Source organism: Rattus norvegicus, chromosome 1 (genome assembly GCF_036323735.1).
Source record: "Rattus norvegicus strain BN/NHsdMcwi chromosome 1, GRCr8, whole genome shotgun sequence".
Taxonomy (NCBI): domain Eukaryota; kingdom Metazoa; phylum Chordata; class Mammalia; order Rodentia; family Muridae; genus Rattus; species Rattus norvegicus.
The window spans coordinates 206,485,319-206,498,645 of NC_086019.1; the positions used below are offsets into that span (position 1 = coordinate 206,485,319).

General features: G+C 53.1%; 1 protein-coding gene across 17 annotated transcripts in view; it reads left to right on the forward strand.

Annotated features, from left to right (window-relative positions):
- The window catches only part of Brsk2 (BR serine/threonine kinase 2), a 53,117-nt gene that overhangs the window by 20,279 nt on the left and 19,511 nt on the right, over positions 1-13,327 (forward strand). For 16 of the 17 annotated variants that reach the window (XR_005499534.2, XR_005499535.2, NM_001419566.1 and 13 more), the window contains exons 2-5: positions 9,884-9,978; positions 11,302-11,387; positions 12,733-12,873; positions 13,186-13,302. Coding sequence is in view for 15 of the 17 variants with exons in the window: in NM_001419566.1 (NP_001406495.1) it covers positions 9,884-9,978; positions 11,302-11,387; positions 12,733-12,873; positions 13,186-13,302 (439 nt within the window). In the remaining 2 variants the exon portion in view is untranslated. Of the gene's footprint in view, positions 1-9,883; positions 9,979-11,301; positions 11,392-12,732; positions 12,874-13,185; positions 13,303-13,327 lie in introns of those variants that run through there. The other variant, XM_039101282.2, reaches the window with a different exon arrangement.

Genomic DNA, 13,327 nt, shown 5'->3' on the forward strand with positions numbered 1-13,327 from the left:
ATTAATTTAATTTGAGAGATTTCTTTGCGGAGTGTGAACCGTTGTCTCCCCAGAGGCATGTGCCTTCCCTGGTGCACTGGTGGGCGTCCTCGGGATCTTTGTGGAGGAGCTCTGCCTGCACCATGTCGTTAGCTTCCCCCCAGCACTGGGGAATCCTGACTACTGCCATAGCTTGGAAACACTAGTGCCCAAGCTGTTGGGGTGAAGGCTGAGATGTGAGCGGCTGGGGAGGCTGCTGCAGCGCCCACAGCTGTGTGGCTGCTGAGAACACGAACACTTTGATGTCTGCAACTTCAAAGTCTCCACAACCCAGCTGACGGAGAGGCATGCTCCAAGCCAGTCTGCCTTTAAAGCTACCCACTGGGTCTGAGCACCCCCAGCCCAGGAGCCAGATCCCCTCCCCTGTGTGTGCCCAGGCATTCTGATCCTCTGCCACCAGCCTTGATGTCCAGGCTGATGGGTGATGGGATCTTTCATCAGAATCAGGATAAAAAGGGCCAGTCAGGGCTTGGCGGGAGGAAATCCAGGGCCTTTCTGGGTCAGAAGCCAGGTTCTCTCTCCAGAACTTTCTTAGCAGGCAGAGGGAGGGGTCAGCTTCTAGAGATCTGGAACCTGAAGCCCCACCAGACGTGGGCTCTGGAGACTTAGCGGCTTCTGATGACTTAAGAACATTGGCAACCAGCTTCCAATGACACTCCCAGCTTAGCCCTGAATAAGACTGTTCTCCCAAGCCACTCAGCTTTTGGTGGTAGGAGGTCTTTCTACCGGGCAGCCGCATTGTGCCATGTTGTTGGTAGCTGTCCATGGTGTCAAAGAGTGCTCATGACCCCAAGATTCTTGAGACCCTTGTGTTCCCACCTGCCCTGTCCCTGGACTGTCTACCCCGTGTGGTTGACTGCAGATAAACAGTGCGGTCCCTTTGGCTTCTCTCAGTCTGATTATCCACTTGTTCAGGCATGATAGACACCCTGAGCTTGGACCCAGAGGTAATGCTTGTGACACCACCCAGCTGGAAGCTTTGACTGCTGGTACTACAGCAGGAGAATGCAGCCTGAAGTCTTGTGAACCTAAAGGTCAGACCCTGTGACCCCAGGCCTGAGCCTGCTTCCTCTTCTGAGAAGAAGAGCAGAGATTTGTGATTACAGAGAAAGGCGGATGTGAGCCTCGTTCTGGTCACACAGTGGCATTGCCAGGACACCCACTACCAGTCTGTCCTTCATGCCCACAGATGCTGATAGGTCTCAGCGCCTCTGGCCAGTGCGGGCTGTATTTGCTGGTGGCAGTTACGGTGCAATGAGCAAGGAGGTCTTTGTGACCAAACCTTTGTAGAGACGTGACCAGTTTGGGATGAAGAACGTGTGTGTGTGTGTGTGTGTGTGTGTGTGTGTGTGTGTGTGTGTGTGAGAGAGAGAGAGAGAGAGAGAGAGAGAGAGAGAGGAGTAGGGAGAGAGAGCGCTGAAATGACATGTGTTAGTTCCTTGGGCCTCCAGACAGAAGTCGGTATGAGAGGATGTATGGTTTCACACTGCAAGGTAAGGTAGTCTCTGGGGTTATGGGAAATTCCTTCTGGCTTCCTTTTGGTGTTGGGAGGTTGCTGGTACCCCACACTGACCTCACACTGGAATATTTAACTGACTAATCTCATGCAAAGGCCCTCCAAGTAGGTCATCATCTATTCCCTATGTGTCCCTTTTGAGGCTTGGCGCCCATGATGGGTGCAGGTTTCAGCGATAAGTACATGACAACTCCATCTACACCAAATCTATCACCTCCATACCCCTGAGTTGCCTCCCACCCTGGGTTCCCTAGCACCAGGTGAGTCTGTGTGGGGAGGATTAGGTGGAGAGGAGGTGCTCCTGGGGCGGCCTCCAGCTCACCTTCAGGACCCTGCCTTCCAAGGAGGTAGTGGAGGAGCTGTGGAGTCCTCGCGTGGGATGTGGTATGATGGGGAGTTCATTGACTAGAGCAGGAATCCAGCAGTGAGAACTTTGCCAGCATGTAAATGGGGATAGGGGTACAGAACCCCAGAATCTGAGACTTCTTGGTATCGAGCAAGGGCAAAAAGTGGCCAAGACCCTGCTGCCTTGCCGTTCTCCAGTGTCCATGCAGACGGCCTGTGTCCCTCTTCCTCTGCTCTGGTCTGAGAGGCTGAAGCTTTGAACCTGATAGGATTAGTGAGCAGTGTGGGCTCTTGCTGCATGGGGTGGAGGGTGCTTTGCTATAGGACTTTCATCAGGAAAGATTCCAGGACTGCGGTCATGGCTGGGGATGTGTTATGGAGCTAAGCAGGCTGATGCCTTTGAGTCTTACCTTCTGTTGCTCAAGAAGAGCTCAGTCTTGTCCTCTTGACCTGAGGAGGGGAGGAGGTGAAGCAATTTAGAGACCACATGGTAAGTGGGATTGGATCTGGTTGGAGTACTGCTGCAGTGAATGGCTACCCCCTATGCCTGTCTGTCTGTCCTAGCATCATCTGGAGGCCTTTAGGGATTGAGCGCTTATCACTGTTGTATGACTTGCTGAATTGCCTAGGGTGGCAAACACCATCATCTTCTGTTTTATAGCATCAGGAACTTGGGGCAGCTTAGCAGTGGCTTAGCTGTGGTCATGGCTTAGTAGTGATTCAGTGGTGGCCTTGTCTTAGCTGCAGTCCCAGCTTAACTGCAATTATGGCTTAGGTGTGGCCTTGCCTTAGCTCTGATCCTAGCTTAGCTGTGGTCCTGTTTTAGCAGTAGTACTGGCTCATGGTCTGATGAGGTATAGCTGGGAGGTAAGGCCACTCCCATTGCTCAGGGCCAGAGAGCTGCTGTACAAAAACTTCATTCCTTTGTAGAAGGCTTCCCACAGAGCATCACCCCAACAATGTCCATGTTTATAGGACCCATGGCCAGGAGCAGGGCCTGTAGTGGCTCCAACAGGCTGGCTTGTTGGGGGCCTTGGGGAAATCTGCTGAAACAGTGACTGAGAGGTTGGGAGAGCTAAGGCCAGGAAGGTTAGCCCACTGGGCAGTTTTGGCTTTTTATACCCAAGAGTCCTGCCTCCTCATCCTGTGCTACCAGCATGGCTGCTGCTGCCTGGCCTTTCTCCCCAATTCGAGGGGCAGCTTTTTTTTTTTTTTTTTTTTTAGGAACCCATGGGAACCCAGCCAGCTCTGTGCACCAGTGATTTCCTGCCTCCCCTAGCCCACCCCTGTGTGTGCTCATGCATGCGTGTGTGCATGTATTAGGGATGTGACCTGTAGTGACAGCTGAGACCACCATGAGGCTGCTGGTGCCAGCTCTCTGGGCAGAGCTTGTAGAGTTGTCAGGACATTCAAGGACAGCTGTGGGCTGGCAGGTGTAGTTTTAACTACTCTGCTCTCAGTGGGACTCAGTGTCTGATGGAGAACACATGCCCCCTTCTGGCAAGGGTGGGGACTCCATTTCTCAGGTGCATCTTACCAGATGCTTCCTCAAGGACTAACCTGCTGCTGTCATGGGCAGGCTGGCCAGGGCATGTTGGACTCTACATTGTGATCCATTTTCCCAGGATGGGGCCACCTCCTGCCAACCCCACGCAGGCTGGCTGTGAGTCCCATCTGTCACCTCAGGGAAATGGGAGCCACTGCCCCTTCACACACCCACGGTGCTGCCTACAGAGAACTGGGGGAAAATAGGTCATTGTGTGCTACAGTGGTTGCCCTGGAAGCTGAGCCACACGAGGTAGAGGCAAGAGTCTTTGGGTAGGATGCACTTGGTCCCAAAGGCAAGTCACTTATGGGGAAGTACAGGTGACCCTTGAAGTATTTTTCTCTTCAGCATCAGTCTCAAGTCAGGTGCCCCCTGCTGGGCTAATCCTGAACTGGGGATGGTGTGCTCATCAGCTGACTGGGGCCAGCATTCAGGCGCATCCTGCCTGGTGATAAGCCTTCCTCCTCAAAAGCTGCAGAGGAGGCTGCTGCCAGCTACTCACACACTGCACCCAAACACTAGCTGACTGCAGGACCCTGCCCCCCAAAGCTGCCACAGCCAAGCCCCAAGGCCCCAGCCCACTGCATTCAGCACCAAGGACAGCAGTCCACATCAGGCCTGCTGATAGAGCCAGGAGGCTTCTCAGGCCTGGCCTGCTCTCTCCATCCTGCTTTAGTACTGCATCTGACCACTGGCGCTCTGCCTTAGGCAGAACTGACTCCTTTCCGATCTCTAGACCAACTCTGGCTAGCATAGGAGCTGGGAGAAGCCAAGTGGGTCCCCAGGGTGATCCCAGGCAGATGAGCAACCTCATGGACAGTTGTAGCAGGGCAAATGCACCCAAGTATGTGCAGACAGGTCACAGAGGAGGTACTCCCTCACACTGGCATATTCCTGAATTCCTGTGGAGAGCTGAGCCCACCAGTGACGAGGCTCAGGAGATGCCAGGGAGGGGCCTAGGCAGATTATCCGCTGGACCCTCTGAGGACTAGAAAGGGGTGAATCTGAGAGTGGCTGGCTAGAGATGGCCCAGGACAGGAGACTTGGCCCAGGTCTCATTGGACCTGTCTCCTGGGAGCTCCTGACTAAGGTGCTGCCTTTCCTTAGTTGTGGGACAGGGCTCATGGGGACAGCCCGATTTAGGCAGCTACTACAGCATAGCTGGCTTCTGTACAGCCATTTCCCACCTGAGCACTGATGTACAAGGTTCTAAGAAGTCTGTATTGTGTGGAGTGATCTGGGAGTCTGTGGGAGTCGTTCCTCCCTATCCAGCCTGGTTTTGGACCATGTGCTCCTGACAGCAAGTGGCCCACATGCATGGGCAGCTATCACACCTGAGAGTTTGGACTCTGGGCTTTGTGAGCTCTGGGTTCCCATCTGCACAGGGTAGGCAGTATTGTAACTTAGTCAGGCCTGTACTGAGGTCTATATGCAGTGAACATATAGGGCCTGTCTGCTTGTCATGTCATTGGCAGGAAAGGAGGTAGAGCAGTAGGAGTGGGAAGGCCTGGGATGATCCTGTAGGAGGGTTGATGTTCACTGTTCCCCTCAGGCTGCTGCAGACAGGCCATATCTTGACTTTGTAAGAAGAGTGACTTGGAGAGACCAGTGTCCTTCATTGAGGGGAGCTGGGCCTGGTGAGCTTAGCCCTAAGCCTGGATTTGCTGAGGGCTGGGTACACCAGGAGACTCTGGGACACTGGAAGCTTGAGGGCCTGAAAAATGTGAGTGCAAGTGGATACAGCCCACACCTTCCTAGTAAGAATCCTGGGGGATGGGGGAGTCCACGGTCTTGGGAGGTAGCACTGGCTGACCTGGGGGTACCCTGGCCAGGTGTGGAAAGACCGAGGGAAGGAACTGGCAACAGGAGGTTACACATGGATTGTGGTATCCCATGATGCCTCTGCAGGAATACTGTGCTTGAGACCCAGTGGGGTGTGTGGTGCAGCCCCAAGTTTCGCCTGCTAGTCACTCTGAGCTGACAGAACTGTGAGACGTGCGAGCACAGGCTGCATCTATGGCTGACGGTGCCACCCAAGTGGACACTGTATACCTCAGAATAGGATGCCTCTGAACTGCCACCCCTCCCCTCCAACCCATGGCCATGGCCTGTGGTGCTGGGGGCTACAGAAGGCCCTCCTCAGTGCAGGTATTGTTGCCCACCTAGGGTATGCTACCCAAACCACAGAACAGCAGCAGACCATCCTGGTGTGTTGTCAATGGACAGTGGGACCAGAGCTCTCTGACCTTTGCACTCACGATCCCCAGGGCTCAAAGAACCCTAGCTAGGGTGTTCGGAAGGACCATGGCCTATAAGACAGTCCAGCAACGGCAGGGCAGGAGGGAAGAGGCACTGATTCCTAGTCTGTGTCCAGTGCGCCAGGGCACTTGGCCATCAGCCAAGGACTCCTGCAAGTTCATAGGGAGCCAAATCTGCCTCTCAGAGGGTGGCTCTGTCCTCTTGCATGCCCACTGCCCAAAGTTATCCCTGGGGTATCCTGGCTTGATCATTCCTTCCTCTCCCTGACTGAGGCAGTGATCCTTTGGGTTGCTAGTCTCCTGAGGACAGAGCAATGTGCCAAGCCACTACACCACACCCCCTAGAAAGTGCCCAGCCCACATGGCAGTGTCTTGCTGTTTAGCTGGCTGGAGGGCAGGTGTTATTTGGAAGGTCATCCTGTTGCCCTCACTCTGGCACACGACTCAGTCTCTACCTCTAGCGAGGCTCAGTATTGCTCAGAATCCAGACATCCTGTGCTCCCTGGGCAGGTGGGGGCCCAGTCAGCGCCTGCCTGGTGCTCGAGTTGGCCAGCTGTAGTTGCTCACCTGCCTACCACCTCTGATTCTCTAGTCAGGCTCAGAAGCCCCAGGTGATTGTGGGTAGGAGTAGCCCTGGAAGGGCCTGGAGCCTTGGCACTCATGTCAGAATCACCTCTGGGAGCCCGGGGACCCTCCTTAGTGGCGTAGAAGCCCCAGTACCTTTGAGCCTGCTGCTGCCCCATACGGAAGCAGTGCACGTTGGAGCTAGTGGCTCCTCATGCTTCCAGCTCAGCCCCACCCTGGCACAGCCCCGTGTAATTATCTGTGACATGGTATACTTTCCCCTTCTGTGTGAGGCTGCCTCTGTGTAAAGATAATAATTAGAGATAAAATCACAATTGGAAAATAAGCCCCAGCGAGTTAGAGGGCTGGGTGACAAGGGGTGATTGCGGGCTTCCCGCCAGAAAGCCGCCTGTCCCTGAGGATGCAGGCCAAGTGGCAGGGCTCCTTAGTGCACACCCCCACTCCCTGTCAAATGGAACGGGCAGAACTCATAATCCAGAATCTGACATCAGAGGCCCCCACTGCCCCCCATTCCTGAGGCAGGATCCCATTTTGCCACATGGAAGTAGGAAAGGAGTGGCCTGGGATATTAGGAGAGCTTTACTAAGGAGACACCTTGCCACGCTAGGCTCTGCAAGGTGTGTAGCAATGTCTGAGTTACACGGATGGGAAATGGGCCGGCCCTCTATGCATACTGGAAACAAGTGGAAGAAGGTGAAGGAAGGGGTCCAGGTGGCTCCCCCGTACCTTAGCCATGCTGTGTCCAGAGCCACTCATTCCCCTGAGCAGGAAGCCTCTAGAGAAGGCTTGTGCTCAGGGCACCTTGTTCTGGTGGCCCTCTGTCTTCTTGGCTTTTTAGAAGCCAGCTAGGCAGATGCCATAACCCCAGTTTCCCTCACATCTAAGGTGGGGCACAAGGCAGTGCCTGACACACAGCTGTGCTTGATAGACTTTAGAAGTCACACTGGATGGAGATGACAGCATTGTCTTCTGAATATTTGATATCTGGGGAATTGTCCCATGGCTGCTGGTGGCCTACCCAAGTCTTGTACCATTTACTCCCAGTTCCTGAGGCAGGACAATATTTTCCTATGTCCCTTTTATGCCTGAGACCATGTACAGGCTGCAGAGTATACGTGAGAATGAATACATGCGTGTGGGGTTGAGTGTGGAGTATGTGTGCACATTCATGAGAGAGTGAATACATGGGGCATACACATAGGTGACATGTTGAGTGTTCTGATGTGTGTGCACATACATGTGAGGTTGAATGTGTAGGCCACTGGTTGTATGAGAGAGTACATAGGCATGCAGATAGTGTGTGGGTGGATATGCATAAGCGCATTGTTGGGGTACAGGCGTGCACACAGCCATATAAGTGTGAGTATGCCTATAGTATGAATGTAAGAGAGGACATGAGAGATGTGCCATCTCTGCCAGGGCCCAGTGTGTTCTGGGACGTCAGTAAGGAACACAGTTAGGTCGCACTATTGGCTTAATGGCTACTAGGTTTGCTTGCCTGCTGAACTGTGATGACATGTGGAACTCTTCATGTTCCTTGTTCCTCACATGCTGAGACGTACAGTCAGATGGGCCTCTGCCTGGAACACATTTGCGGATGCTCACCATGCCTCCTTCTACCTGCCAGCCCTGCTCCTATACCATCCTTGGCAAGAACCTGGATTTTGCGCTCTGGGATTTCCTGGGGGTACACATTGTTTCTGGTTGCTCTCATCTCCTACTTTGCCCTTGTGGCCTTACCCTTATGTAACTGGGTCTTCTAGGTTTGTAGGAGCCCCTCCTCCTAGGCCAGAGGCTTTTATCCCTCGTCATTCTGTCCTTCCCCGCTTCTTTTGTACCTACAGTCTCATTTCATGAACTGATGGTTTTACCGGCTCTTATGCACTGTCTGACCAAGTGCAGATGAACGCCTGTCTTAGTGCCAATGTCACTAATGTCAGTGACCAATGTCAGTGGTTACTGAATTATGAATAGCAGATTACTAGTACCCTTGGCCTCCTGGCTAGTTTTCTTTCTCCTGATCTGAGCAGGAATCAGCCATTCATGCTGCATCAAAGACAGCCAGCAAGAGGTACCAGAGCCTGCACCAGGCCTGAGATGGCTTCCCTGGCTAGGATGCCCCACTGTGGCCACCTATCAGCTGGGGCTCTCACAAGGCAGGCAGCCTGGACTTCCCTCCATCATGAAAACTCAGCTTTGCACTTAGTTACCCAGGCCCCAGCTCCAGCCACATCTCTGTTGTGATCTTAATCAAAATGTGAACCCTTTCCACATATTTATCTTCTTTATGTTCATTTTTTGGCCAATTTATAATCATTGCCATATGTATGTATATGTACACAGATTTGTATATGCACATACACACATGTCTGTGTATGTTTGTATGTGTGAGAGAGAATGTGTGCATGCATGTATTTTTTTTCCCTCGAGCTGCAATATCACTTTGATTTGACTGGGGAATGAATCTTTTATGGAGGATGGAGATAGAGTCTCATGTTGGAAATGCTTCTTCTAGCCCTACTCTACCTTTCCACGAATTCTGCCCTGCACTGTTCTCATGTCTTTTGTTGTGCCTCATTCTGCTGGGACAATATCTGGACCCACCCTGAGTTGGAAAGAGCCGTCTCTGCCTCATGGTTGGAGATCTCAGTCTAGCTTTGCTTCCCACCGGTCATCATGGACCCAGAGAGGAACCCTGCTACCTCCTCCAGCCTGCCTAGCACCCATATGTTTCATGCTGGACACTAGAGCCTCCTCCAGATTCAGGCACCAGCCTCAAGCCAGACTCCTCCATGTGGATTGTGTACAGGGGCTGGGAATGAGAAGGTGCTGGGGCACAGAATACAATCCCCGGAGAGGTCGACAGCTGAAGGGGCTTGAGTAAGATTGTGTTGGAGGGCAGAGTGGCTCTGGACTCAGAGCATGCTGCCTCTTCAACTGAGGATGAACTTGGCTTGGAGGAAGGGCTCTGGTGACCTGGGAGAGGGGCAAGGGTCCATAAAGACCTCAGGTTTCAGGAGTGTTTTAGTGCAAGCCACTCTTCCATGGAGCCATTCTGATCAGTGAGCAAGGTGGTCAATGGCCAGAGTCTGAACAGCCTGGGAATTGCAAAACAAGATGCAGAGCTCCCAAGTGAGGATGAGGTCCCTGCTATCTAGGGTGGTGTCTTAGGGTTCTATTGCATGAAGAGACACCATTACCAAGGCAACTCTTATAAAGGCAAACATTTAATTGGGGCTGGCTTACAGTCTCAGAGGTTCAGTCCATTATCATGGTGGGACGCATGGCAGCATGCAGGCAGACTCCGTGCTGGTGGGGCCAAGAATTCTACATCTTGATCCAAAGGCAACCAGAAGTCTGTCTCCTGCAGGCAGCCAGGAGGAGGCTCTCTTCACACTGGAAGGAGCCTGAACATAGGAGAAGACTTCAAAACCCACCTCCACAGTGACACACTTCCTTCAACAAGGCCACACTAGTACAACTCCCCATGGGCCAACCATTCAAACACATGACTCTATGGGGGTCAAACCTATTCAGACTACCACAGGTGGGCATGATGTAGCCCTGGGGCTGAATCTGGCCTTTCTCCTACAGGCTTGGTGAAACTGGGAATCCACTGTGTCACCTGCCAGAAGGTCGCCATCAAAATCGTCAACCGTGAGAAGCTCAGTGAGTCGGTGCTGATGAAGGTGAGGCAGTGGGCTGAGGTTAGAAGGGTCACCACCTGGAGGGATGGACTTAGGTATCTGGGACTAACATGGATGGCCTCTCTTCTTCCTGTAACCCCACTTGAACTCATGAAGTCCTGTCTATTCCTGCTGGAGCAATATCAGCGTGGCTCCTGGGATATTCCATCCTCAGGAAGGGTTCCATGTGCCTGACCCTGCTAGTTTGGAGAACAGGCCCTCAGTGGTGTTACTGGGGCCAACATGCTAGAGCAGCTAACTAGCTCCCAGTTCTCTGACTAGAATAAGGAATTACCCCTGGCCTCTGAGACCACTCTTGTCAGGCCCAGGCTGCCCTGAAGAGAGCTGGCTAGGCTCTAGCTCCTGATGTGGAGAGGCTAAGAGACTTAAGTGGGTGGCAACTGTAAGAAAAGATAACAGCTTGGGCGAAGTGGAGAACTTTTGGCGCTGGTGGAGTGACCAGTTTTGAACTGGAGACAGATTGGCTGGAGAGAGTCCATGGTACAGTGGCCCCGAGATATAGAACAAGGTTTTAGTACGTGGACATTGTATACATTGGACCGTCTGGAGGTGACATAAGGGCCAACAATGGGAAGGGCTTCTCTGGAGGAAGATCTGGAGGCTAGGGCCAGTCCTCCTCCTCCTGTCTCCTACTGAGTAGTCCCTCTGTGGGACTACATCAGTCTCTCAACTCCCACTGCCCAATAAGACCAAGGCTCAGTGAGACTGGGCAGAGGGTGGATCTATAGCTTTGGGGCTTTGGGGCTTTGGGGACAGAGAGACCTACGAATGGTTAGTATCTACCACAGACTAGTGGCTTCTCCTTGCCAGTACCCGTGAGGCCAAAGTGGTTAAGTGCAAAGCTATGCTGATCAGAGTTCTACCCTTAAACTCAAACCTGGGGGTGGGGGCACTAAAATAGACTCCATATTTCCTTTCATGAATGGTGATAGCCTGGAGACTGTAGACTAGGAGCCTGTGTTCTCGCACAGGGACCACAGTTCTATATCCTATATATGCGTGCACATGCAGCCCTCTGTGCACACATGCAGTCCCTGCACATACGCAGAGCAACAAGCACACTCACCTCCAGTCTCCTGGTCCCTACTGCTAACTGATGCAGAACTCCTGCCCCAAGCATTTGTCCTGGCATCGACTCTTGCCTGGCCCTGTGGGATAGCAAGGTCCAAGCTGCAGATATCCTTTCTATACAGCTCAGTCCCAAATGCAGTGTCACAACCATAGGGTACACTGCAGGTAGCCTATGCAAGGCCTGTCTGAGTGGGCTCTGGTTGGCTGCAGGGCATTGACATGGTTTCTCTGCAGGTGGAGCGAGAGATTGCCATCTTGAAGCTCATCGAACATCCACATGTACTGAAGCTGCATGACGTCTATGAAAACAAAAAATATTTGTAGGTATTGCTGGGCCTGGAGAGCTGGGGAGGCCGGGGTGGGTGGCTGCAGAGACCCAGGCCACACTTGCACTTGGAGAGTTGGCTTTGTTAGTGTTGCCATCCAGCTGAGGGGCTCTCAGCCCTGACCACAGTGGCCAAATGTTCTTTACCAGAACTGTGGCTAGTGTTTCCGGGGACCTCCAGGCTGTTAACCCGAGGCCAGCAATGGGAAGGGCTTCTCTGGAGGAAGATCTGGAGTCTAGGGCCAGTAGTACTTGTTCCCTCCTACTGTCCCCTACCGAGTAGTCCCTCTGTGGGACTACATCAGTCTCTCAACTCCCACTGTCCAATAAGACCAAGGCTCAGTTAGACAGTCTGGGCAGACAGTGGACCAATAGCTTTCCAAGGCCATTGGGGGGTGTGGGGTGTGAGTGACACAGCTTGGACACTGCATAGCGGGTGAGTCTGGCTGCTGTACTAGTTATGGTGACCAAATATCTGACAGGAAACAGCCAAAAGGAAGAACTGGATTTTGCCGTTTTGAGAGCCGAGGGTGTGTGGTGGGAGTGGGGATCAATGACTGGAGCACCACCCTCCATAAGCCTGGGTGCTGGGCAGTTGGTAATCCTGGACCTCCATGATGGTCAGAAGGGAACTGGGGAGGGGCTCTACCGAGGCAGTGCTAGCCTCTCCCACTGTGTCTCTCAATGCTGGTCCCAGTGTGTGTCCTCTGTAGGATCTGTTTTGGCTCCTTAATTCTTACTAGATCCCACAAGGCTTAATCACTGGGGTTGGACCCAGGTCAGCTAACCACTGTTGGCAGGGCCCCCACCCAGTCTAGATTCCTGTAACCAAATGAGATGGCTTTTGACTATGTCACTAGCTACCCTTTGTTCTTATCCCAGAGGCCTTACCTATGTTGAGTTTGTTCAGTTTGAGCTCATCAGACTGTAGCCCGCATATTGTCTTGATCACTTCTTGAGTCCTGTTATACAGCTGAGATCCCAAGGGACTGAGAGTGAGCCCCAAGTTACCTGCACTTTCCCCTAGAAACCAGTCCCCTCTGCTTCTCCTATATAGCAAGACCCCAAGGGACTGATAAAAAACTGGGCAGGAAGGAGATGGCAGGCCCTGCTGGATCAGCCTCACTCCATTCTGTGGTTTCCTGACCCACTGCCCAGCTACAGGGAGTCCATGTGATCTTCAATGGGATCCAACTGCCTAGTGTGAGAGCCACTAGGAGCTACAGCAGGTGGGCCCTTTTTGGGGCCTTTCTCTGAGCCCTGCATGAGGCTTCTCTGACTAGGCAGCAGGAGGGCAGGTCATGATGCTGGCACTGATGTCCCCCTGCCACATTCCACAGATACCTGGTGCTAGAACATGTGTCTGGGGGAGAGCTGTTCGACTACCTGGTGAAGAAGGGCCGGCTGACCCCCAAGGAGGCCCGCAAGTTCTTCCGGCAGATCATCTCTGCACTGGACTTCTGCCACAGCCACTCCATATGGTGCGAGCCTGGCCAGGCTGGGTCAGGCCTGCCTCTCAAGGGTGGTGGGGTTCTATGGGCTCTGTCTAGGTCTTGAAAGGCTACCAGGAGCCCACTTAGGCTTCATCCCTGTCAAGGGCTGGAGGACACAGCATCCGTGTCACCAAGGCAGGAAGACCACTTAGTGTTAGCTGCCTGTATATTGTACACTTAGACCGTCACAGACCTGTCCCACTAACAGGAGTTTGGAAAGCAGAACAGTCTCCATCAAAGAGTGGGGATGGGGAAGTGGGTGCAGGCTGCACTTAGGCTCATCTGACCCTTCCTCCCCAGCCATAGAGACTTGAAGCCAGAGAACCTGCTGCTGGATGAGAGGAACAACATCCGTATTGCAGACTTTGGCATGGCGTCCCTGCAGGTGGGAGACAGCCTGCTGGAGACCAGCTGCGGGTGAGTGAGTGGTGCCCCACAGGCC